General features: G+C 38.1%; 1 protein-coding gene across 1 annotated transcript in view; it reads right to left on the bottom strand.

The window, feature by feature from the left end:
* Positions 1-6,833: 6,833 nt before the first annotated feature.
* LCP2 (lymphocyte cytosolic protein 2) overlaps positions 6,834-26,210 on the bottom strand; it is a 228,824-nt gene continuing 209,447 nt past the window's right edge. Inside the window, exons 16-21 of the mRNA XM_053719585.1 lie at positions 24,689-24,785; positions 23,831-23,868; positions 23,058-23,158; positions 21,672-21,737; positions 16,779-16,934; positions 6,834-7,142 (exon numbers count right to left, since the gene is read on the bottom strand). Coding sequence (XP_053575560.1) covers positions 7,017-7,142; positions 16,779-16,934; positions 21,672-21,737; positions 23,058-23,158; positions 23,831-23,868; positions 24,689-24,785 — 584 coding nt within the window. The 3' untranslated portion in view covers positions 6,834-7,016. The remainder of the gene's footprint in view (positions 7,143-16,778; positions 16,935-21,671; positions 21,738-23,057; positions 23,159-23,830; positions 23,869-24,688; positions 24,786-26,210) is intronic.

The raw sequence follows: 26,210 nt of genomic DNA, 5'->3' as shown, positions 1-26,210 counted from the left end.
TCGTTCAGTCGTCGGCCAGGATGGATGTTCCGCGGTGGAGGTCTTCAGGATGCTGCCGCTTCGCTCCGGATGGATGCCGCTTGGATGAAGACTTCAATCGGATGGAAGAACTCTTCTGCCCCGCTTGGATGAAGACTTCAGCCGGATCATGGACCTCTTCAGCCCCCCGCTTGGGCTTGGATCAGGACATCGGAGGAGCTCTTCTGGACCGATCGGTGAACCTGGTATGGTGAAGACAAGGTAGGATGATCTTCAGGGGCTTAGTGTTAGGTTTATTTAAGGGGGGTTTGGGTTAGATTAGGGGTATGTGGGTGGTGGGTTGTAATGTTGGGGGGGTATTGTATGGTTTTTTTTTACAGGCAAAAGAGCTGAACTTCTTGGGGCATGCCCCGCAAAGGGCCCTGTTCAGGGCTGGTAAGGTAAAAGAGCTTTTAACTTTAGTAATTTAGAATAGGGTAGGGCATTTTTTATTTTGGGGGGCTTTGTTGTTTTATTAGGGGGCTTAGAGTAGGTGTAATTAGTTTAAAATTGTTGTAATATTTTTCTTATGTTTGTAGATATTTTTTTATTTTTTGTACTTTAGCAAGTTTATTTAATTGTATTTATTTGTAGGAATTGTATTTAATTAATTTATTGATAGTGTAGTGTTAGGTTAATTGTAGGTAATTGTAGGTAGTTTATTTAATTAATTTATTGATAGTATAGTGTTAGTTTTAATTGTAACTTAGTTTAGGATTTCTTTTACAGGTAAATTTGTAATTATTTTAACTATTTTAGCTATTAAATATTGTACCTGGTTAAAATAAATACAAAGTTACCTGTAAAATAAATATAAATCCTAAAATCCTAAAATAGCTATAATATAAATATAATTTATATTGTAGCTATATTAGGATTTATTTTACAGGTAAGTATTTAGCTTTAAATAGGAATAATTTATTTAATAAGAGTTAATTTATTTCGTTAGATTTAAATTATATTTAACTTAGGGGGGTGTTAGTGTTAGGGTTAGACTTAGCTTTAGGGATTAATACATTTATTAGAATAGCGGTGAGCTCCGGTCGGCAGATTAGGGGTTAATAATTGAAGTTAGGTGTCGGCGATGTTAGGGAGGGCAGATTAGGGGTTAATACTATTTATTATAGGGTTAGTGAGGCGGATTAGGGGTTAATAACTTTATTATAGTAGCGCTCAGGTCCGCTCGGCAGATTAGGGGTTAATAAGTGTAGGCAGGTGGAGGCGACGTTGTGGGGGGCAGATTAGGGGTTAATAAATATAATATAGGGGTCGGCGGTGTTAGGGGCAGCAGATTAGGGGTACATAGGGATAATGTAGCTGGCGGCGGCGTGCGGACGGCAGATTAGGGGTTAATAAGTGTAGGTAGCTGGCGGCGACGTTGTGGGGGGCAGATTAGGGGTTAATAAATATAATACAGGGGTCGGCGGTGTTAGGGGCAGCAGATTAGGGGTACATAAGGATAACGTAGGTGGCGGTCGGCAGATTAGGGGTTAAAAAAATTTAATCGAGTGGGGCGATGTGGGGGGACCTCGGTTTAGGGGTACATAGGTAGTTTATGGGTGTTAGTGTACTTTAGAGTACAGTAGTTAAGAGCTTTATGAACCGGCGTTAGCCCAGAAAGCTGTTAACTACTGACTTTTTTCCTGCGGCTGGAGTTTTGTCGTTAGATGTCTAACGCTCACTTCAGAAACGACTCTAAATACCGGAGTTAGGAAGATCCCATTGAAAAGATAGGATACGCAATTGACGTAAGGGGATCTGCGGTATGGAAAAGTCGCGGCTGAAAAGTGAGCGTTAGACCCTATTTTGAGTGACTCTAAATACCGGCGGTAGCCTAAAACCAGCGTTAGGAGCCTCTAACGCTGGTTTTCACGGCTACCGCCAAACTCCAAATCTAGGTCTTAACTACTGACTTTTAAATGCGGTAGAAGTCTTGACAGGAGAGGGTCTACCGCTCACTTCTTCCAAGACTTGTAATACCAGCGTTAGGCAAATCCCATTAAAAGGATAGGATACACAATTGACGTAAGGGGATTTGCGGTAGCCTCGAGTCGCGTAAGAAAAGTGAGCGGTGAGCCTCTACCTGCCAGACTCGTAATACCAGCCTTAGGTAAAAAGCAGTGTTGGGACCTCTCAACGCTGCTTTTTAAGGATAACGCAAAACTCATAATCTCGGTGATTGTTTTTATTATGGTCATGTTGCTGGTATGAACCAATTACCTGTAACATGTAATCACATTGTTTCTGTTGTGATTCTTTTGCTGAAAATGGCACAGCTGCCTTTTAAGTGTAATCACATTATTCACGCCTAAAATGATCAATTAGTTCTAGAGAGTTCTAAAGATTTATACTGATAAAAGCAGATATAGCTAAATTACATATGCTAACCACTTTGATGCGCATGACAAGCTCATCATGCACATTGAGGCCTCTGGGCATATGAAGAGTCATTTTCATCATGCAGGGAGATCTGCATTCAAAAGCTGTTTTCTGTGATCCCCTGCACTACAGACCGAGATCATTGGTGGCCTAGTGGGCAGAACTCCCAGGTTTCATGGGATTAGGGGCAGAACCAGGAAGCTTAATTTATATACAAGGGAGTTGAATGTGGGAGGTTCTTTAAACCTCCCAATCTCAGCTCTTTTAGCAGCTACAAACCTCCAAGACCCTTCATTTAAAAGAGAATTGCCTGGTGGTCTTGGAGTAGTAACACACAACAGAAGTTTTAAAAATAAATTAAAAACAAACACATGGGGGTTTTCTTGGAAATTGATCAATTTATGTGCAATAACAAATCTGGTATGTCTAGAGACCCCTAATAAAGCTTATTTTCTAGTAGACAAGTCCCTCTCAAAAAAAAAATGGATTTTGTCTGTATAATGAACAGTAGTAACAGTGAACACCTTGCAAGAATAAAAGCTCTTTTATTTCTGTACCGTACAAAAGGAGCTCTCCAATCTGTATTATAACCCCCAAAGCCTGTATGGGTTCCTATCACATATGGCTAACCTGTATGACAATTTATTAAGGTGATCACAGTGACATCAGTGACATCAATATTATTTACTAAAATCTAAGAAAAGAATATACATATTTTATGCTACAGCTATCTCACATGCCATGAATTATAAATATAATAATGGTAAATTAGGAATCTGCTGGGCCTGCTGAAAAAAAAAAACAATGTATAATTTGTGTGGGTCACTCACTTAAATTTGACTTTCAATACGGTTTAAATGTTAAAAAAACTCAAAATTGGTTCAGCACTGGGGTGAAAAAAGGCTTAGCAGTTAAAGGGTTAAAAAAGTGTCAACATGTATATATAGATTTAAATGTGAACTATTTAATGCATCATTTTCTTTTTCTTTTTCGAATTTTTTTTTTTGTATATGCATAATTCATATTTAGATTTTTTTTTATTTACATAGCCCCACCCTCAAAAATATAAGGATTAAAAGTAATAAAGAGGAAAACATTCCCCAAAACAAAAGTACCCCAATTTATTTTCTTGTTTTTTTCGTTTTCAAGTTCTATTTGTGCAAACATTGGGCTGAATATTTTCCCTGCATTTTTTTAAATACACATGAAAAAAATTAGACGAAATAAAGTGAATAAGCTTGAAAATGTGCTGCATGCCTTTTTGTATAAATTGCTATGTGAGCATGCCAGTAAATCAATTACACCAGTTATTAGTGAAAACATATTTTATGAAACGCAGAAACACATTTTAAATGAAGAAATGCTAATAATATTAATAAACTTCTACAGTTTCTGATAGTTATTTAATTGTTAAGTTTGTAACATAAAAGGCTAGCTTACAATTGGTGCGCTAATGTTAGCGTGGGAAGCTATAAGCAATATTGCAATTGTGCTAACTAGAGTGCATATTACAAGTCAAAAGTAAACAGTTGCGCTCAAGTGCATTGCAAATTTATTCTAGGTCTTCAGGCTCTCCAATCAGTTGAGCACAAAGTGTAAGGGTTAAACACCACTGTTCACCAAAAACATCAAAAACACATTAAAAAAAAACTATCACACTTTTATAAGGGTTAAAAGGAATATGGTATATGGCAAGGTATTTGACTAGAAAGAGCTATAATGTGTCCTTGGTGTGGCACTTCTTTCCCACCTTTTGTATTCTATATATATATATATACAGGGAGTGCAGAATTATTAGGCAAATTAGTATTTTGACCACATCATCCTCTTTATGCATGTTGTCTTACTCCAAGCTGTATAGGCTCGAAAGCCTACTACCAATTAAGCATATTAGGTGATGTGCATCTCTGTAATGAGAAGGGGTGTGGTCTAATGACATCAACACCCTATATCAGGTGTGCATAATTATTAGGCAACTTCCTTTCCTTTGGCAAAATGGGTCAAAAGAAGGACTTGACAGGCTCAGAAAAGTAAAAAATAGTGAGATATCTTGCAGAGGGATGCAGCACTCTTAAAATTGCAAAGCTTCTGAAGCGTGATCATCGAACAATCAAGCGTTTCATTCAAAATAGTCAACATGGTCGCAAGAAGCGTGTGGAAAAACCAAGGCGCAAAATAACTGCCCATGAACTGAGAAAAGTCAAGCGTGCAGCTGCCAAGATGCCACTTGCCACCAGTTTGGCCATATTTCAGAGCTGCAACATCACTGGAGTGCCCAAAAGCACAAGGTGTGCAATACTCAGAGACATGGCCAAGGTAAGAAAGGCTGAAAGACGACCACCACTGAACAAGACACACAAGCTGAAACATCAAGACTGGGCCAAGAAATATCTCAAAACTGATTTTTCTAAGGTTTTATGGACTGATGGAATGAGAGTGAGTCTTGATGGGCCAGATGGATGGGCCCGTGGCTGGATTGGTAAAGGGCAGAGAGCTCCAGTCCGACTCAGACGCCAGCAAGGTGGAGGTGGGGTACTGGTTTGGGCTGGTATCATCAAAGATGAGCTTGTGGGGCCTTTTCGGGTTGAGGATGGAGTCAAGCTCAACTCCCAGTCCTACTGCCAGTTTCTGGAAGACACCTTCTTCAAGCAGTGGTACAGGAAGAAGTCTGCATCCTTCAAGAAAAACATGATTTTCATGCAGGACAATGCTCCATCACACGTGTCCAAGTACTCCACAGCGTGGCTGGCAAGAAAGGGTATAAAAGAAGAAAATCTAATGACATGGCCTCCTTGTTCACCTGATCTGAACCCCATTGAGAACCTGTGGTTCATCATCAAATGTGAGATTTACAAGGAGGGAAAACAGTACACCTCTCTGAACAGTGTCTGGGAGGCTGTGGTTGCTGCTGCACGCAATGTTGATGGTGAACAGATCAAAACACTGACAGAATCCACGGATGGCAGGCTTTTGAGTGTCCTTGCAAAGAAAGGTGGCTATATTGGTCACTGATTTGTTTTTGTTTTGTTTTTGAATGTCAGAAATGTATATTTGTGAATGTTGAGATGTTATATTGGTTTCACTGGTAAAAATAAATAATTGAAATGGGTATATATTTGTTTTTTGTTAAGTTGCCTAATAATTATGCACAGTAATAGTCACCTGCACACACAGATATCCCCCTAAAATAGCTATAACTAAAAACAAACTAAAAACTACTTCCAAAACTATTCAGCTTTGATATTAATGAGTTTTTTTTGGGTTCATTGAGAACATGGTTGTTGTTCAATAATAAAATTAATCCTCAAAAATACAACTTGCCTAATAATTCTGCACTCCCTGTATATATATATATATATATATATATATATATATATATATCGATGCAAGTGCTGAATCCGCCCTCCTGGGTCAACCACCTGTGCTTACACTCCAGTAATATATCCACAACCTAAACAGTGAAGACACAGGAAATGTTTCAAAAGTGTAAATATAATTGACGTTTCGGGGATAGATTCTCCCCTTCTGAATGTGCCAAAAACAGTTATAACATATATACCATAACAGTTACATATATATATATATATATATATATATATATATATATATATATACACATATATATATGTATATATATATATATATATATATATATATATATATATATATATAACAGTTATATATACATATAATAGTTAAGTCTCATATGGAGACTCTGCAGCTAGTGGGTGTGGCCTTATGCATTTTGCTGGTCCAATCCCGCTTTGTCAGAGCTCTCAGTTAACAAGAGCTCTGAGGAAACAGTAATCATTCTAGCATAAATCACACTTGTGCTCAAGTGATTGTGTTTACTTTCAACTCGAAATACGAGCAGTACACCCTTCATCAACCCCTTTTCGCTTGAGCGTAGCTGTTAGCACTTTACTCGTAATCTGGCCCAAAGTTGTTAAAAAAAAAAACAACAGTTGGGGTCTCTGATTCATTTTATTCTGTTGTTTTGCTTAAAAATATTTTATTTTATTTCCAAAGTTGCCAGCAACCTGAAATCCATGAAGCTCAGTAATTTTGCTATCTGTAGTTCAGTAAAATAAAATATTTGAACCAAAAAGCTCAATGTTTGTGTTAATAAAAAATAAATAGAGCCAACACAAATATAACAAGATTTTTCTTACATACTCAGAAATTAAAGAGATTATTTCTTAAAATAGTTATGCTGTGCCTGTAGTACTTTAATAACCACAAATAATGATATATGTATAGTAAAAATCACATTTCTTGAAACTGGTCATTAGAGAAAAATTAAGTTTTATAAAAGTTTCAAATACATTTTTTTTATTATTATTTATTTATTTATTTATTTATTTATTTATTTATTATTATTATTATTATTTATTTATTTATTTTTGCTAGGAAGAAAATCTTGAAACAAAAACCCAGATGTTTAAAGCTTTTGTTTAATTCTTTTTACCTTGAAAGGCAACCTTGAATGCAGTGAAGGAAAAAATCCTTCTTATGGCTGATGAGAATTAAACTAAATTAATGCATTTATTATTTTTAAATCATTGTCCTTTGCATGATGTGAAATGAATTTTTATGTCTTTATTTATTTGTTTTTGGTATTATTCTAAATTCCCAGCAGAAAATGTTAGCATGCATTGTTGTCTAGATCCCCGGTCCTTGCCATCAATGAGAAGAAGAGATGTTTTTTGGAAGTTTTCAATAATCTCGGACACTGAAGAAAAACTCTGTAGGGAAGAAAAAAAATGGATATATGTATGATTAATACTTATTGGAATTCTAACAGAAAAACAATAACCTGCATACATTACTAATTGGAAACAGACACATCCAAACTTTTTTTTTTAATTTGAACTATCAAGCACCTTGTCACTCCAGGTCAGGACAAAACTAAACTTGATTTGATTTAATATCATATAATTTCTGCACTGTTTCTTCTAAAATTAGCTATTTATAATGCAGACAGGAAATATTTTAATTTCTAGTGTAATTTCTATTTAGATGAAAAGTTTTAGGGGCAAAGGGGCGAAACTAGCTACCGAAGTGGATGGTCGCATTTTTACAGAGCTCCCGGCTCTAGATATACTAAATGGGCTTATCTACCTCATTATCTACCTCATTTTTCAGCCCAAAGTCCCTTAGTGACAGATCCCAATCACATAAACTTTTCAAGAACGAGTCCGGGAGTGTACCAAAGCTCTATATCACCTGATTTGATATAGCGACAAGGCAAACTATATAGCGATCCAGACATCTGAGAAATCCAAGATGGTGTTAGCCTCGTGGGATAAGGAAATCATGGCTATGATAGATGCCCACTTCTCCAACCTAACGCAAGGACTTGCAAAGGCTATTACTGCGACCCAATATTTGCTGCAGCTCATCCAACCTCTAATACCTATTGGGCTCCTGCAATGTGGAGACTACCTTCTCTCACCTACCTTCCCCATGGTCCGGGAAGCATGTGATGTTGCAATTTCATTGAGTAGCGAGATCCTCTTTTGTCTCTGTGCTGATGTTTTGGTTGGCAGCTGATGGAGCAGGGAGGTATATTCGGCCTTGTCCAGAGTGATGTTCTTAGAACACATGCGAGAGAGAGATCCTATTTCTATGCACTGGAGAACTGCTCTCAAATATCGGAGAATATGCGGTGAGTGAGGCCCAGGGCTTGGAATCTGGATAGTCTTGGGAGCCGAGAATTCAATTGCCAGACTTGCGGCCTATTAAGTCTCTCTCATTTATTAACTTCCAGACTGATCGGCCCTAGACGAGGCGCCGGCTGAACTTGTGGTGGAACTGATCTCTCTGAACTTGCTATCACCCTCAGTAATAGGCACCATCACGTATGCACAAGTGTCTTTTGTACTGTTTTATTTAAAATTTGTTGGAAGCTTCATATGTTCTCATTTTTATATGTTATGCTTTCCTTTGGTGCCTGTTAATGTTTAAAGCTAACTGTTTGGATAATAGCCCTATTATTCTCTTAGCTACGTGGTAGTAAAGCATCCAACTCTTGCCAACCATAATGTAATTAATAGTTTGAAAATAAAACCATAAGCTCCTATGGGACACAACATCTTAAATGGACATAAATTGGGCTTATGTTTTTTAGATCAGAGATACTGTATTTGAATTATACGGTGTTTTAGAGATATATGGGAATGAATAATATTTGCTGTCATGTGACTCCATCCTCAGTGTATAGATAAGACCCGAGCTTCTAGTATACAGAGAAATGTGAACTATAACCTCTACACTTACTTTGCATATATAGATCCCTATGCATATGTAAGGTATTTTTCCTCACACCCATTTATATATTAGTTTGGTTAAATGTTCTGTTTAATATGAGACTGATTGTAAGACTGTATGTGAATATGTCTACGATTTTATAAGCAATTATAGCTCTCATTATGTATACCTGTTAACTTCGCTCATTTGTAATAACTTGGGCCAAGAGGTAACCTATTTGTTCATTCCCTACACAATTTCTATGTTTATTACGATAAAAGATTGGAGATCCACTCCAGTTAGATTCTGTACATATCCCAAATACCCTCTATGTCACTAAAAATAACAGTGAACTAAGCCCTCGTACCACTACCTTAGTACAATTAATTAGAGACATAGACTAATATTTATTATTATTATATGCCAATGCGCTGGCTTCTATACTCATCTCTTAATATGTTATTATTAAGACAGAATGTGTTTATTTGCATTCTCTTAATAGCAGGGTATTATGTGTACTGCATCAATTCACCCATCCAACTGTATACTAGTCCCACAGAGCTCAATATGGTATACTCCATCTTAGCTATAGACTCTTGCTTAATTATGTTACTTGCCTGTCGCTGGGTATCGGGTCTGTATTAAATTATAATGGCACAGATGCATTTGTGTTTTGATATAAATCAATGTAACCCATAACACATCCTACCACTATGGAGGTAGGTACTGCTTTACACTTGGACAACTTCCATTTTGGATGTACTTCTCATTCACCAGTTAAAATTAGACTTAATACACTTCCAGATGTTTATAAAAATATTAAATATATTCACTTCATAAGTAATGGCAATAGCGCATGTAGAGAACTAGTTATATTACCAACAGTGGTTGACTAGTGGAAGGCTGGTACTTCCTATTCTTGACAACCCTATCCATAGAGTTAGCTTTAGTATAATATTCCAAACATTGATCCCTATAATACCAGAAATTACAGGAGAACTATTGACCTGTTGCTGGACAGATCCCCCCTCATATAGAACTCTGGCAACTTTGATGGTGACCAGAGCCCTATTGTGCAGTTTCCCTTGATACATACCATAATTTAAAATAATGTTTTTTGTTTTTTTCAACTAGACTTAGGTGGTTTATATATGTTTTTAGTTACCCTTATAGTCTTTATATACAATGATCCACAGTTTTTATTATCTATTTTCTACATTATTATGGGTTCATTTGAAGCACCCCTTGAATCTTGTTATGCTATAAAATAAGCTTTATATGTGTCTAGATTATTACAAGACCAAACAAAAATTTAAAATGAGAGGTTAGTTATGTGTATGCTCAGATCTATCTGTGATGTAACAGATATAATTCCTGTCACACTCTAGTATTTTTTTTCATGCCACGTCACATTTGGTTAGCATGAAACATTTCTCTTTCATAGTGTGAAGTAATTTTTTTTACATAATTCCATTTATTTAATTAAAATATGAAACATACCTCTTGCAGGTTTGAACTTGTCTGTGATGGAACAGATATTATTGTGTACTTTTACTAAACTGATTGATGTAACCTCTCCTTTTTGCATTCATATGACACTTATGATAAGATGTACATGACAAGATATGTCTCAACTCTGTAAAGTTGTATTACCAACAACTTGTATTTCTGATTTGTACCATGGTTGAACCCGCTGTTGGGACGTATAATTTTCATTTCCTTTCTGTAATATTGAAAATTTTCAATAAAAACTATTTAACAAAAAAGAAAAATTAGGGGCATATTTAACAATGTGCAAGCAGACATGATACGAAGTAGCGTATCATGTCCGCTGCACATCGCTGCACATTGATAAATGCCGACAGCATATGCTGTAGGCATTTATCATTGCAACAGCAGTTCTTGTGAACTGCTGGTGCAATGCCGCCCCCTGCAGATTGACGGCCCCTAGCAGGGGGTGTCAATCAACCCGATCATATTCGATTGTGTTGATTTCTGTCCGTGGCCTTAAATATTGGTAAAATAGGTGATGATGGTTATTGCATACTGGGCTAACTTATTGTGCGCCTGCAAATGGTCAAATTTTCCCATTTGCGGGCATGTGATAAATAACCAGTCATCACAAGTGGCTAGATATTACTACCGTGAGGTCGTGGCAGCAATTAGTGTTCATAAAATTAACCCGAGATCAGATTTCCGGTTCATTTTATAAATGTCCCCAATCACCCCCAAAAAACTGTCGGCTAGATTTGGAGTTTTGTCGGTAATGACCCAAAAAACTAACGCCAGATTTTTTCTGGCCGCACCATAAAATTAACTGGTATTGAGAGTCCACAGAATGGCTGCGTTAGGCTCCAAAAAAGGAGCGTAGAGCATTTTTAACGCAGCTTCAACTCTCGATACCAGAGTTGCTTACGCAAGCGGCCAGCCTCAAAAACGTGCTCGTGCACGATTCCCCCATAGGAAACAATGGGGCTGTTTGAGCTGAAATAAAACCTAACACCTGCAAAAAAGCCGCGTTCAGCTCCTAACGCAGCCCCATTGTTTGCTATGCGGTAACCCTTCCTACGTCTGCACTTAACACTCTAATATGTACCCCGAGTCTAAACACCCCTAACCTTACACTTATTAACCCCTAATCTGCCGCCCCCGCAATCGCTGACCCCTGCATATTATTATTAACCCCTAATCTGCCGCTCCGTAAACCGCCGCTACTTACATTATCCCTATGTACCCCTAATCTGCTTCCCTAACATCGCCGACCCCTATATTATATTTATTAACCCCTAATCTGCCCCCCACAACGTCGCCTCCACCTGCCTACACTTATTAACCCCTAATCCGCCTCACTAACCCTATAATAAATAGTATTAACCCCTAATCTGCCCTCCCTAACATCGCCGACACCTAACTTCAATTATTAACCCCTAATCTGCCGACTGGAGCTCACCGCTACTCTAATAAATGTATTAACCCCTAAAGCCAAGTCTAACCCTAACACTAACACCCCCCTAAGTTAAATATAATTTACATCTAACGAAATTAATTAACTCTTATTAAATAAATTATTCCTATTTAAAGATAAATACTTACCTGTAAAATAAATCCTAATATAGCTACAATATAAATTATAATTATATTATAGCTATTTTAGGATTAATATTTATTTTACAGGTAACTTTGTATTTATTTTAACCAGGTACAATAGCTATTAAATAGTTAAGAACTATTTAATAGCTAAAATAGTTAAAATAATTACAAAATTACCTGTAAAATAAATACTAACCTAAGTTACAATTAAACCTAACACTACACTATCGATAAATTAATTAAACTACCTACAATTACATCAGCCAATCAGAATATTCCTACCTTAATTCCGATTGGCTGATAGAATCCTATCAGCCAATCGGAATTCGAGAGACGCCATCTTGGATGACGTCCCTTAAAGGAACCGTCATTCGGCTAGTAGGCGTCGGGAGAAGAGGATGTTCAGCGTCGGAGGTCTGCAAGATGGATCCGGAAGAAAGAAGATTGAAGATGCAGTTGATAGAAGACTTCATCCGGATCATGGACCTCTTCAGCTCCCGCTTGGATGAAGACTTCATCCGGATCATGGACCTCTTCAGCTCCCGCTTGGATGAAGACTTCAGCCGGATCATGGACCTCTTCAGCCCCCCGCTTGGGCTTGGATCAGGACATCGGAGGAGCTCTTCAGGACGGATCGGTGAACCTGGCAGGGTGAAGATAAGGTAGGAAGATCTTCAGGGGCTTAGTGTTAGGTTTATTTAAGGGGGGTTTGGGTTAGATTAGGGGTATGTGGGTGGTGGGTTGTAATGTTGGGGGGGGGTATTGTATGTTTTTTTTACAGGCAAAAGAGCTGAACTTCTTGGGGCATGCCCCGCAAAGGGCCCTGTTCAGGGCTGGTAAGGTTAAAGAGCTTTGAACTTTAGTAATTTAGAATAGGTTAGGGCATTTTTTTATTTTGGGGGGCTTTGTTATTTTATTAGGGGGCTTAGAGTAGGTGTAATTATTTTAAAATTGTTGTAATATTTTTCTTATGTTTGTAAATATTTTTTTATTTTTTGTAACTTAGTTCTTTTTAATTTTTTGTACTTTAGCTAGTTTATTTAATTGTATTTATTTGTAGGAATTGTATTTAATTAATTTATTGATAGTGTAGTGTTAGGTTAATTGTAGGTAATTGTAGGTAGTTTATTTAATTAATTTATTGATAGTGTAGTGTTAGGTTTAATTGTAACTTAGGTTAGTATTTATTTTACAGGTAATTTTGTAATTATTTTAACTATTTTAGCTATTAAATAGTTCTTAACTATTTAATAGCTATTGTACCTGGTTAAAATAAATACAAAGTTACCTGTAAAATAAATATTAATCCTAAAATAGCTATAATATAATTATAATTTATATTGTAGCTATATTAGGATTTATTTTACAGGTAAGTATTTATTTTTAAATAGGAATAATTTATTTAATAAGAGTTAATTAATTTCGTTAGATGTAAATTATATTTAACTTAGGGGGGTGTTAGTGTTAGGGTTAGACTTAGCTTTAGGGGTTAATACATTTATTAGAGTAGCGGTGAGCTCCAGTCGGCAGATTAGGGGTTAATAATTGAAGTTAGGTGTCGGCGATGTTAGGGAGGGCAGATTAGGGGTTAATACTATTTATTATAGGGTTAGTGAGGCGGATTAGGGGTTAATAACTTTATTATAGTAGCGCTCAGGTCCGCTCGGCAGATTAGGGGTTAATAAGTGTAGGCAGGTGGAGGCGACGCTGAGGGGGGCAGATTAGGGGTTAATAAATATAATATAGGGGTCGGCGGTGTTAGGGGCAGCAGATTAGGGGTACATGAGGATAACGTAGTTGGCGGCGCTTTGCGGTCGGCAGATTAGGGGTTAATAAGTGTAGGCAGATGGAGGCGACGTTGAGGGGGGCAGATTAGGGGTTAATAAATATAATACAGGGGTCGGCTGTGTTAGGGGGAGCAGATTAGGGGTACATAAGGATAACGTAGGTGGCGGTCGGCAGATTAGGGGTTAAAAAAATGTATTTGAGTGTCGGTGATGTGGGGGGACCTCGGTTTAGGGGTACATAGGTAGTTTATGGGTGTTAGTGTACTTTAGAGTACAGTAGTTAAGAGCTTTAGAAACCGGCGTTAGCCCAGAAAGCTCTTAACTACTGACTTTTTTCCTGCGGCTGGAGTTTTGTCGTTAGATGTCTAACGCTCACTTCAGAAACGACTCTAAATACCGGAGTTAGAAAAATCCCATTGAAAAGACAGGATACGCAATTGACGTAAGGGGATCTGCGGTATGGAAAAGTCGCGGCTGAAAAGTGAGCGTTAGACCCTATTTTGAGTGACTCCAAATACCGGCGGTAGCCTAAAACCAGCGTTAGGAGCCTCTAACGCTGGTTTTCACGGCTAACGCCAAACTCCAAATCTAGGTCTGTGTGTTGTAGCTTTTTAAAAATAAAACAAACAAGCTTTTTTTTTTTTTATAAAAAAAAGGGATTATAAGAGGTGGGTGTGGGGTGTCACTGAAGAGTGCCTTTACATTGCGGTCTTAGGGAACTGTGTGTTCCCTGTAAATATATATGTATTTGGTTATATACATATATATATATATATATATATATATTATATATGTATAGTTATGTTTATATTTATGTGCTAATATGTGTATATACAGTCACATTAAAACATAAATATATAATATATTTATCATATACATATATATTTACATTTGCTGCCCATCGCTGCACGACTTACCCCTTCGCTGCGCTAGTTCTCATGCCATGTCTGACACCTTGAGAACGGGGCTCCCATTGGAGCCTATGTAAGCGAACTCTCGAGGTCGCGTTCACATTCCACCTAACTCGTAACACCAGCGCACATTTGCATGTGCTGGTATTACTAAGTGGAGCAAAAATATCTCTTTAGCGAAAGTGATATTTTGCGATCCACTTGTAATCTGTTCCATTATGAGTTTCCATCTAAGGTCTAGATTACGAGGGGAGTGCAATATTGTGCTTATGTGAGCATGATATTTGCGGTCCACTCAGTAATACCAACGCATGTGTACTCTACACTAGAGTGACCTTCCATAGGCTCCAATTGGAACTTCATTTTAATGCCGTGAGACAAGGCAATCCACCTAGCGCGGCACGGGGGCATATAAATATATATTTAGAGTAAAAACACAGACCCCCATTTACCTCTGAGTAAAGGCACTTTACCCCCTTATAACTGCTTTGGCACTTGTTTTTTTTTATAAAAATGCTCATATTTATTTTATATTGTACAGTACTGTCCTCTTTATTTGCTTGGCAAATGAGACACATTTTTTTAATTAACCAGAGGTTTGACCTCTGGTTAATTGCGCTAAGCACAAACTGAAACCACAAGCTTGCTGAAGCATTAACCAGTCTCTTGTAATGGCTGGTTATTTAACGTGCACCTGTAAAGAGTCAAATTTGCCCCTTTATGGGCACACATTAAGATAGCGCTCCTCTCGTAATTTGGCCCTATATGTTTAATAAGAAATTTAATTGTGAATATATAGGCCTCTAGTTATCAATGTCTGTCGGACCTGATCCGACAGTGCGGATCAGGTTTGACAGACATCGCTGAATACGGCGAGCAATACGCTTGCCGTATTCAGCATTGCACCAGCAGCTCACAAGAGATGCTGGTGTAACGTCGCCCCCTGCAGACTCGCAGCCAATAGGCCGCCAGCAGGGGGGTGTCAATCAACCCGATCGTACTCGATCGGGTTAATTTCCGTCGATGTCTGTCCGCCTGCTCAGAGCAGGCGGACAGGTTATGGAGCAGCGGTCTTTGTGACCGCTGCTTCATAACTGCTGTTTCTGGCGAGTCTGATGACTCGCCAGAAACAGGGGCTGTCAAGCTCCATCTGGAGCTTGATAACTAGAGGCCATATTATACATGCATATCTGTATATAAAAATAACATTGAAAATGTAATCATATATTAGCAGAATAATTAGTGTGAAAATGTCTGAATCTACTAAGAAATGTGTGCATTTTTTGTGTAATATATGACAGAATGACAATTTATATACTACCCATTGATAATTAGTCCTAAACACAGAATGTATATTCATTTCTGTTCATCATATTTGCAAAAGGATATGAAACCCAATTTTTTCTTTCTTTCATGATTCAGATAGAGCATGTAATTTTAACCAACTTTCTCATTTTCTCCTAATATCATTTTTTTCTTTGTTCTCTTGGTAACTTTATTTGAAAAGCAGGAATGTAAGCTTATTAGCCGGCCAATTTTTGGTTTGGCACCTCGGTAGCGCTTGCTGATTGGTGTCCAAATGTAGCCACCAAACAGCAAGCGCTACCCAGGGTGCTGAACCAAAAATGGGCCGGCTCCTAAGATTTTTCAAATAGAGATACCAAGAGAACGAAGAAAAATTCATAATAGTAAATTAGAAAGTTGCTTAAAATTGCATGCTCCCTCTGAATTATTAAAGAAAAATTAATATTAGATATGTGCGATTCATTTCGGATCGATTCGTAAATTCGGAAAATTCGGCGATTCAGATCGAACCAAATTTCCGAATTAAAATACTGCCGAATTTACCGAATAAATCTGAATTACTTTGGATTTATTCTGTAAATTCGGATGGCGATGGATTACACTACTATTTTACAGTATAAATCTAATCCCACCTAACACTTACCGAAATTCCGAACCGAACCGAATCAAACCGAATCCAGACGAATTTAGTACATAATACTAGTCTAATCCCACCTAACATTTACTGAAATTCCGAATTTCCGATCCGAATCTAACCGAATCCAGCCGAATTTATTCGAATCCGAATGAATCCGAAACAAATCTGAACCGAATTTATTCGAATCCGAATGAATCCGAAACAAATCCGAACCGAATTGATTCAAATTTTTCCGAATTCGAATCGCTCCAAACCGAAATTGAAAAAATCCGAATCAATCCGAACCAAATTTTTTCGCCATGCACATGTCTAAATAATATCTCTGTAAAAATAGACCCTTATTTGTAAATACATTTAGGAATTTTTGTGTAATGTGTGAAGGAATGACGATTTATACAGTACCTCTTGCCCTCTGAGTCCGGAACCTAAGTAGTATATTCTCCTTTGTTCATCATAGCGCACCTGAACATTATAGACTTTATCATTGTACAACACCATAAGCACATATGGGTGTGTAGATGATGCTTTTGAGCTGTCTCGCACCAAAAATGTTCCATCCTAGAAGAGAAAGCATACTTCTATAAATGTATTGTGCTCTTAGATGCAAAAATGCAAAGTTTATAGCTAATGGTAAGTGTAGAGAAAGAGGCCGGTATTTTATAAATCATTTTCTATAAGCTGGAATGACAATAAAATTTTGGTTTCAGAAGGAAGTTTGTTGGTTAAAGTGAAGGATAGCCACGGATAGTAAATGTAAAAGGATTTTTATTGCTGCATTGACAAGCAACAGCTGATACAAAAGATACATTAGAGAGGTACTGGATTTGGGGGTAGGCCTGGAAAGCAGCCGAGATGGCTGCCTGTTAAAATTAAAAGCTCAAATCAACTTTTCTCTTTATTTATAATAAAGGGAATAAAAGTGCAAAAAAAGAGAATAATCTTTGCAGGGGTTAAACACATAGTTAAAGATAGTTCAAGAGCTGCAATGGTCTACTGGCACCTAGCAGAAAATATATAGTGGGTTAATGACAAGAGGCAAATGTGCATAACCACAAATCACCAACTAACCCCCAGCAGTGCATTGCTTCTCTGCAACTGACTTTAAAAGGATAGTCTACTCCAGATTTTGTATTGTTTAAAAAGATAGATAATCCCTTTATTACCCACTAGTCCTAAAGCCCGTTCACATGGGCCATTTTTTGCAGTACAGCGATCCCACCCCTTGCTCTCTCTCTCCCCCTCTCTTTTGTGCTCTCTCCCCCTCTCTTTTGTGCTCTCTCTCCCTCTCTTTTGCGCTCTCTCTCACTCCACCTCTCTTTTGCTCTCTCTCTCCCCCCTCTCTTTTGTTCTCTCTTTCCCCCCTCTATTTTGCTCTTTCCCCCCTCTATTTTGTGCTCTCTCCCCCTCTATTTTGAGCTCTCTCCCCCTCTCTTTTGCGCTCTCTCCCCCTCTCTTTTGCGCTCTCTCGCTCCACCTCTCTTTTGCTCCCTCTTTCCCCCTCTATCTTTTGCTCTCTATTCCCCCTCTCTTTTACGCTTTCTCTCTCCCCCCATCTATTTTGTGTTCTCTCTCTATTTTGCGTTCTCTCTCTCCCCCCTTTTTTGCACGTTCTCTCTCCCCCTTTCTGTTGCGATCTCTCTCTCCCCCTCTCTTTTGCGCTCTCTCTCTCCCCCTCTTTTTTGCGCTCTCTCTCTCCCCCCTCTCTTTTGCGCTCTCGCTCTCCCCCCCTCTCTTTTGCTCTGTCTCTCTCTCTCCTTTTTTTTGCTCTCTCTCTCCCCCCTCTCTTTTGCTCTCTCTCTACCCTCTCTTTCGCTCTGTCTCTCACCCCTCTCTTTTGCTCTCTCTTTCTCCATCCCTCTCTTTTGCTCTGTCTCTCTCCCCTCTCTTTTGCTCGCTCTCTCTCTCCATCCCTCTCTTTTGCTCTTTCTCTTCCCCTCTCTATTGCTCTATCTCTCCCCCTCTCTTTTTCTCTCTCTCTCCCCCTCTCTTTTTCTCTCTCTCCCCCTCTCTATTGCTCTCTCTCTCCCCTCTATTTTGCTCTCTCTCCCTCCTCTCTTTTTCTCTCTCTTCCCTCTATTTTGCTCTTTCCCCTTTCTTTTGCTCTTTCCCCTCTATTTTGCTCTCTCTCCCCCCTCTCTTCTGTACTCCCCCCTCTCTTCTGCTCTTCCCCCTCTCTTTAGCTCTTTCCTATCTCTTTGTCTCTCCCCCTCTCTTTATATTTCTCTCCCCTCTCTCTCGTGCCGACCGCTCCCAGAAACGCCCCCCACCATGACCGACCATGCCCCCAATTATGCCCACGATCCTGCCCAGCCACGCCCACGCTCCCACCCAGCCACGCCCACACTCCCGCAGCAAACAGCATGTCAGGTAAGGCCAGGTGTGTTTGTCCTCGTGCTGTCTCTACTGCGCATGACAGCTTCGGACAAACACACTTGGCCTTTTATATTATAGGATTCCCCAGTTTTGCGTAACCAACACTGTTATATTAATATAAATTTTACCTCTGTGATTAGCTTGTATCTAAGCCTCTGCAGACTGCCTCTTTATCTCAACTCTTTTGACAGACATGCATTTTAGCCAAATCCGTGCTGACTCTTAAATAACTAAACAGGAGTGAGTACAATGTTATCTATATGACACACATGAACAAGCAGTGTCTAACTGTCAAAAACTGTCAACATTTACTGAGATTATAGGCAGTTCAACGGCTTAGAAATTAGCATATTAGCCTACCTAGGTTTATCTTTCCACAAAGAATACCAAGAGAGTAAATCATGACTCATGTAAGTTTAATTTTGACTAGGTGGTCCCTTTAACAATGTGTTTATCCCCTTTGTAGGGCTAAACACATACAGTGCTTACATGCAGACAGCAATGCAATAATAAACATCTGCTGCTAAACAGTATATGAACTTGGACTATTATTTTTGGGTAGTTATCATATCCCACTTTGATCTTAGAAGCCTGCGATTCATTGCAGTAAGTGATCTTGTGGCACTGTCAGCAACTCTCCATAAATTCCTTAATATGTAAAAGTAAGCAACCTCTAATGTGCATTTCTTGAGGGGATACTACTAATTTTACTGAACATTATCTACCTGATATAATAGTATTAACAGTATAGTAGCCAGGGCTGGACTGGGAACAAAAAGCAGCCCTGGAAAAATCTGAATATCAGCACTATTTTCCGTTAAGCCTCTAGAATGCACACGCCCCATTTTCTCAAGGGGTTACTGGGATACCCATTCCCCTAATATTTATTTAAGAATTAGATATTAGTTAGTAATTAAAAAAAAAATCAGAATGTTGTTGTATAAGTAAGTACCCAAAAACCCAGTTTAATTTGACTCTATTTCACAGTGTAAAAATGATTATCTATAGAGCCAGGCTGAGGTGATTGCCACCTATGGTGTTTGGTGATGTTCCTGCTGTGCAGAAGTAAAGGTGTAAAGCAGAGGATAGTCCAGAGTAGCAGGTTAGGTAATACACTAAAGATCAATCCTCACAAGCTTATATATGAAGGGAACTGGAGAGAACAAAGTCCAATTATCAGACTGGAGGTCAAACACAGAAAGGCAGTCCAAACAATGCTTTAAGAAAAAGGAACAAGCAGGAGGCCAAGTCCAAAGAAAATAGGCAGAAGTTAGGGATCTGGAAAGTACTGTATAATCAGCAAGCAGCAGGAGATGGGAAACTGGAGAAACTCACAACAATGTCCAATCAATTTGTTAGAGTGAGCAGCAGAGTTTTATAGGGTAAGAAAACTCCTCTGGGAGAATCTTAGCAGGATGAGAGTCAATGCAAAGTATACATCCTTGTAAAAAGGTGCATCAGTAGATTCTAAATTTGGCTATTTTGGAGTACCTCACTTCTACCACATTTTCTGTATATTGTTGTGCTATAGTCGTCAAGACTTGGGACTAAATTAATGGCAAAATGGGCAGAGATACAGCAGATGAAAAAGAGGTATGCAAGGATAACAGGACCTCAAGGTGATTAGCTGCCATGCTGGGCAAACAGGCCAAGGATAGGAAAGAGTGCAGATATAACACAGAGCATGTCAGATTGAACCAACAACAGATACAATAGTTCTCTTTCTATGAGTATTTGGGGTTGTATCATAACACAAAGTGGCCGATTTATCAAGGACCGAACAGCCCCTGATGCCCCTGTTTCCGCACGAGCCTTCAGGCTCGCCGGAAACAACAGTTATGAAGCAGCTGTCTTAAGAGGCTGCGGACATCAATCTGCCTGATCCAATACGATTGGGCTGATTGACACCCCCTGCTAGCGGCCGATTGGCTGAGAATCTGCAGGGGGCGGCATTGCACAAGCAGTTCACTAGAACTGCTTGTTCAATGTTAAATGCCGACAGTGTATGCTGTCGTCATTCAGCGATGTCTGGAGGACATGATATGCTACAGCAATGATAATTCGGCCCCATAGTGTAATCTGGAGAAAACCATCAATATAGTGCATCATTCACAGTGTGACCTGACTAGACAATAGAAAGCATTCAAGGGAGAGCTACTAAAATGGTATATGGTCTAGAAAATAATAATGACAAAGAAATACTTTGTGACCTTAATACATTAGAAGATAAGAAAGAGATGATACAGTTATATTACCTCACCAGAAGAACAACCCACTTAAATTGTAGCTAGCCAGCCCCATCTGCTGTGGCCTACCAGGAAATATCTTGATATGGCCAATCTGACCTTTATAGTAGCTTGTTGTTATAGGAGAAATGTGATTGGCACTTGTTAGACACAATTGGAAATGGCTTTAATTTGTTTTGTTTTGTTTTGTTTTTTGAGTTTTTTTTTTTTTTTTTTGCTTTCTTGGATCAACATTAGTAACAGTAATGAGTAAAAAGGTTAAACCTGATGGATATGAATATTTTTTTCCAACCTTTATTACTATGCAACTATGTCACATACAGTTCATATGAACTCTCATGTGAGTTAGCAGGTGCCATGTTTTAGTAGATATTATTTAACTGTGTGGCAATAGCCATAAAAGTCATCTTTACAAGCCATTGGTATTATTATCATCATTTATTTTGTAATGTGCCAAAATATTTTGCAGTACTATAAGTATCCCCCACAGAAGAGTGATAGAGTTGGAGGAAAGAAAAATATAGGGGAAAATATAAACAGAGGGCAGGAAGATGGTATCAGAGTCAAAAGAGGGAAACTAACAGGGATCACAAAGAAAGAATGAAAGACTTGTGGATAGAAAAATAGATGGATAAAGGTAAAGGAAGCAGAATGAAAAGAAGTTAAAATCTTTTACCTGGTTTATTGATCTGAGTGCTCGCTCAGCATCTGGTCTTGATATACTGCCAGTGTACCATTGTTTCTGAGATTTTTAAAAAGATAAAGAATATGCAAATGTTAATTTTAATACAGAAATATTAAACTACAGCAATGGTGAGATGGCCCTCAAATGATGAACTATAGCAGAAAAGACACACTTGTGTTTACACATTCTTCAGTTCTTAATTCCTTTAGTTTTCTACAAAGTGTAATATATTAGTAAATTATTTTACATTTTTTGTAACTGTAGCAAACTTTCATGAAAAAGGCAGCTGTAACTGCTGAAAGATTTGTTGAGAAGTAGCTTGTATAGTACTTTAAGGTAACGCTCATAGGGGCCTATCTATCAAGTTCCGTATGGAGCTTGATGCCCCGTGTTTCTGGCGAGCTTGCAGGCTCGCCAGAAACAGCAGTTATAAAGCAGCGGTCACAAAGATCACTACTCCATAACCTGTCCGCCTGCTCTGAGCAGACATCAGACATCGCCGGAATTCAACCCGATCGAGTACGATCGGGTTGATTGACACCTCCCTGCTGGCGGCCGATTGGCTGTGAGTCTGCAGGGGGCGGCGTTGCCCCAGCAGCTCTTGTGAGCTGCTGGTTCAATGCTGAATACGGAGAGCGTATTGCTCTCCGCATTCAGCGAGGTCTTGCGGACCTGATCCGCACTGTCGGATCTGGTCCGCAAGACCTTTGTTAAATAGAGGCCATAGTATTTTTACGTCAACCATATAAGACAGAGCATATTTGGGCCCATATTCTTGATATGTGTAAGGGTACACTGGGAGACATAATTGAGGGACAACTTAAAATGTTCTCCTGTGTGCTATTTTGGGTACATCAAACTTTCAAACATAATTCTAAAAAGAGGAATTGTAGTGAATATGCAGCTCAAAACAGTGCATCTCTAAATCAGTTATAAACCTTTATGCTTATGTTTGCAAAATGCATACTTGAAAATTCCAAGGTTTTGTAATATTTTTTCTTGTGCGTATAACCTGCCCAGCATACTCTCCTATGCCAAATTCACACCTATCTGACCCTTTCATATGCTCTGTGTATCAGCAGTGTTGTTGTGCATTGAGACTTGGGAGTCCATTTTGAAACTGCCCCTTAACTCACAGAACATCCCTGACCAATAGGCACATATCAAGGCTCTGGGCCCAGACAAACTGTATTCCACAGTTATGGTGTGCAAACTGTAACAAAACAGCAATATATTATCCTATCTTGTGTGATAAATCTCTTGAATTATGTTGTATCAGAACACAGAAACAAAAGGTTTTTTTGTAATTGTTTTTTTATTTTTCAAAAATAAGTGTGGTTGACATTAAAAATTACAACTTTTAACTTAAATAATTACCTCATTTTCAGTTGCTGCTTGTTGTGGCACAGGGCTGACAGGAATAGGAGCTGGTGGCCTGCCATTGCACACCCCTTCTGGAAATGATCTGTTCATATTTACTGAAATTGTAAATAGCATAGTTATATACCTCCTTCAAAATATAGCTCATAAAAATGTAATCTGGGGTGGATTTTAAAATTTTTGAAGAGCGTTATGGGTGACAGAGAGTGAGTGAGGCTCAGCCTGTGAGAAGATGGGTCAGTAAGAAAGTGATGGTTTCAGTCTGGACGCAAGACTGGGCTTCTGAGAGAGGCTTAGCCCGTGTGAGAGGTGGAGCAAAAGAACAATGAATTTTTTGAGGGAGTGTTAGGGCAAATAATAGGCTCTATCTTGCTCATAAACCCAGACAACATGTTATGACTTACAGTCCCTTGAATACTGTATCAAAGGTTTGGTTTTGGGGATTGAAGTATTTGCAAACAGTAAAGAGGAATTAATCATAGCCAAGTATTTTGTTATACCTGTTTCTCTGGTTAAAAGGACAATAACTGTGTTAGCTAGAATATTAAGCTCTTTATACTTCTATCTCCTGGATTTGTTTACAAGTCTCTGGGTATTGGAAGTGAAAGGGCTTAGTCAACAATTTTGAAGGTTCTGAGTTGTTTCCTGACTGCCATGTAATCTGGCCCATTTTATTATTTAAATGTACACATTGTCTTGTGATTATAAGTGTTTGTCAAAAGGTTGAACAACTAATTATTAAAAGTAGAGGCTTAGAGTTTATCATTTACCTTTGAATGGTGGTAGGTGTAATGCAACCTGAGATGAACTGCAACAAAAGAAATAATCAGATGAAAAATGTAAGAAATTGAAAGTTAGAAAATGTATTTGTATATGCAGCCAGAAAGTTTAACAGAAGTTCAAATTTAAGACAACCAAGTTTGGGTTATTCTGAAGAAACCTCATAAAATGGAAACATACTCTATTGTAAAGCATCTTTCACACAAAAGTGTTTAAAAATGTAACAGTGTGGACCTTTTAAAGAATATATTCACTTGTATTCTGAGCTAGGTTATAAACATTGCAAATATTTGGCTTAGTCTCAGGCTGTATAAATGAACTCACTGTTAAAGGGACATAAACCCAATGTTTTTTCTTTCATGATTCAGCTAGAACATACAATTTGAACCCCCTTTCCAATTTACTTCTATTATCATTTGTTCATTATTTTCTTTTTATCCTTTGCTGAAAAGCAGGAAGGTAAATTTAGGAGCATGCACGTGTCAACAGCACTATATGGCAGCAATTTTGCAACAATGTTATAAATTAGCAAGAGCACTAGATGAAAGCACTATTTCCTGCCGTGTAGTGCTCCAGACATGTGATCGCTACCTATATAGATATATATTCAACACAGAATAACATGAGGCCAATAGGAATTTGATAATAGAAGTTAATTTGAAAAAAAAATTGTATTCTCTATCTAATTTTGCTTGTGCATAAACATAGTTGTCGTTATTTGCCAGTCAAGATTGCTAAAGTGTTTGTTACTATTTGGCCAACAATCTGACAGATATTTACAGAAACAGTCATTGTGGCTTTTAATTTTAAATATAAAACTTTACACTTTGTAAAAAATTAAAACTTACCTTTCTGCAGCTGGCATAGTACTAGATCCCGGAAATACATTCTTGGGAGAAGGCTTTGAGGATGTTAACGGGAAGGTATTTGAAGAAAATGGCCGAACTGTAGTGCACAAAAATAAGAGTGTTGAAAAAAGCGGAATAAATAAAAACTGTGTATGTGTAGATTGTCATTTTTTGGAGAGATGATCCTCCTCTTCCCCATATTTATCATTGCTGGAGAAAACAATTGGGGAATGTTGCCCCCCTACCATCACACAAGCAATTGCATAAGCGTAGAGTTTGTCAATCACCCTGGTCAAATTAATTCATGGTGATTTTCATCCGCCAAAGGGTTTTATGAAGCAGTGGTTTAAGCCGTTGCTTTATAAATATCAGCTGCCTCATAATAAATCTTGCCCTAAGTATAGCTACACTCTGAAAAGCTGCATGAACATTACTGATAGGGCTTGTCAGCTATCCTTATTGATCCTGACCAGGATGATTTAACTCCTTCTGGTGGTGGACGGTGGAGAGGTTAAGTCTCAGCAACTTAACTAGCATTTCAGACCCATTTGTGCTAGACATTCAGGCTCTAAAGATGTGGCCGCAGCTTCATAAATGGAGCCCTATATCTAAAACCTGATACATTTGGATAATATTTATGGTTACAGTGATACAAATATTATTTGCTTTTATATATTTTTTTGCTGTGTAGCAAACATTTTAAACATGCTGTTTCCCTTTCAGTACCATAATTCAATAGCCTGCTTTAAGTTCATCATCTAATGAGCCTTTATTTGTCTCTTAGTTACCTCACTATGTAGATCACTTTTCCTTAACAGCTGTTAGCATTTAACCAGGACAGTAATTCTTAACCAAGGTAAACCTGGGATGTAGCAGCCCTTATTCTATGGGTGTCACACATCTTTCTGACTATAGCCTAAACAATACCAGATTTAAGACTACTCCATTTAGAGCCTTGTGGCTGTTATGAATAAGTTATTTACATAGGTCTTATATAGGGGAATTATATGAACAGCACAATATTAACCGTTGTTTTTCTCGTAAACTACATTAAGAGGAAAATATAAATAAAACAGCATCCTTACGTAAAACGTTTTAGCATTGAAATGTGCTTTTTATAGTTTGATAGGGTCAACATGTATGGAAATTTTACATAGGTATTAAACTGTAATGCATGTGTATAAAATGATGTGAAATAATGGCAAATAAACATGGATTTGTGTCATTAAGGTAGGCTATCATGGGTTAAAGTCATAAGCAAGAATCAGCAGAGCCCAGAATGCCATTTAGGATAGTTTACGATTATTATGCCTTGCCACTAAAGGTTGCTGGTCTTTTTGCAGGCTAGCAATGGCCCTGATTTGTAGGTATGCCAACTAATGCACAATAGTGCAAGATGATCATCTATAAAAAAAATGTTAACCAAAATCAATTCTTAACATCAATATAAGGTTCATGCACTTTGGAAAACATCAATGTGCAAATGCTAGGTCAGATAGCTAAAACAATCCATAGAGCCTGT

This window comes from Bombina bombina, chromosome 6 (genome assembly GCF_027579735.1).
Source record: "Bombina bombina isolate aBomBom1 chromosome 6, aBomBom1.pri, whole genome shotgun sequence".
Taxonomy (NCBI): Eukaryota; Metazoa; Chordata; class Amphibia; order Anura; family Bombinatoridae; genus Bombina; species Bombina bombina.
Note: the sequence above shows the minus strand (reverse complement) of the source record. Positions and strands in the feature narration are given on the sequence as shown.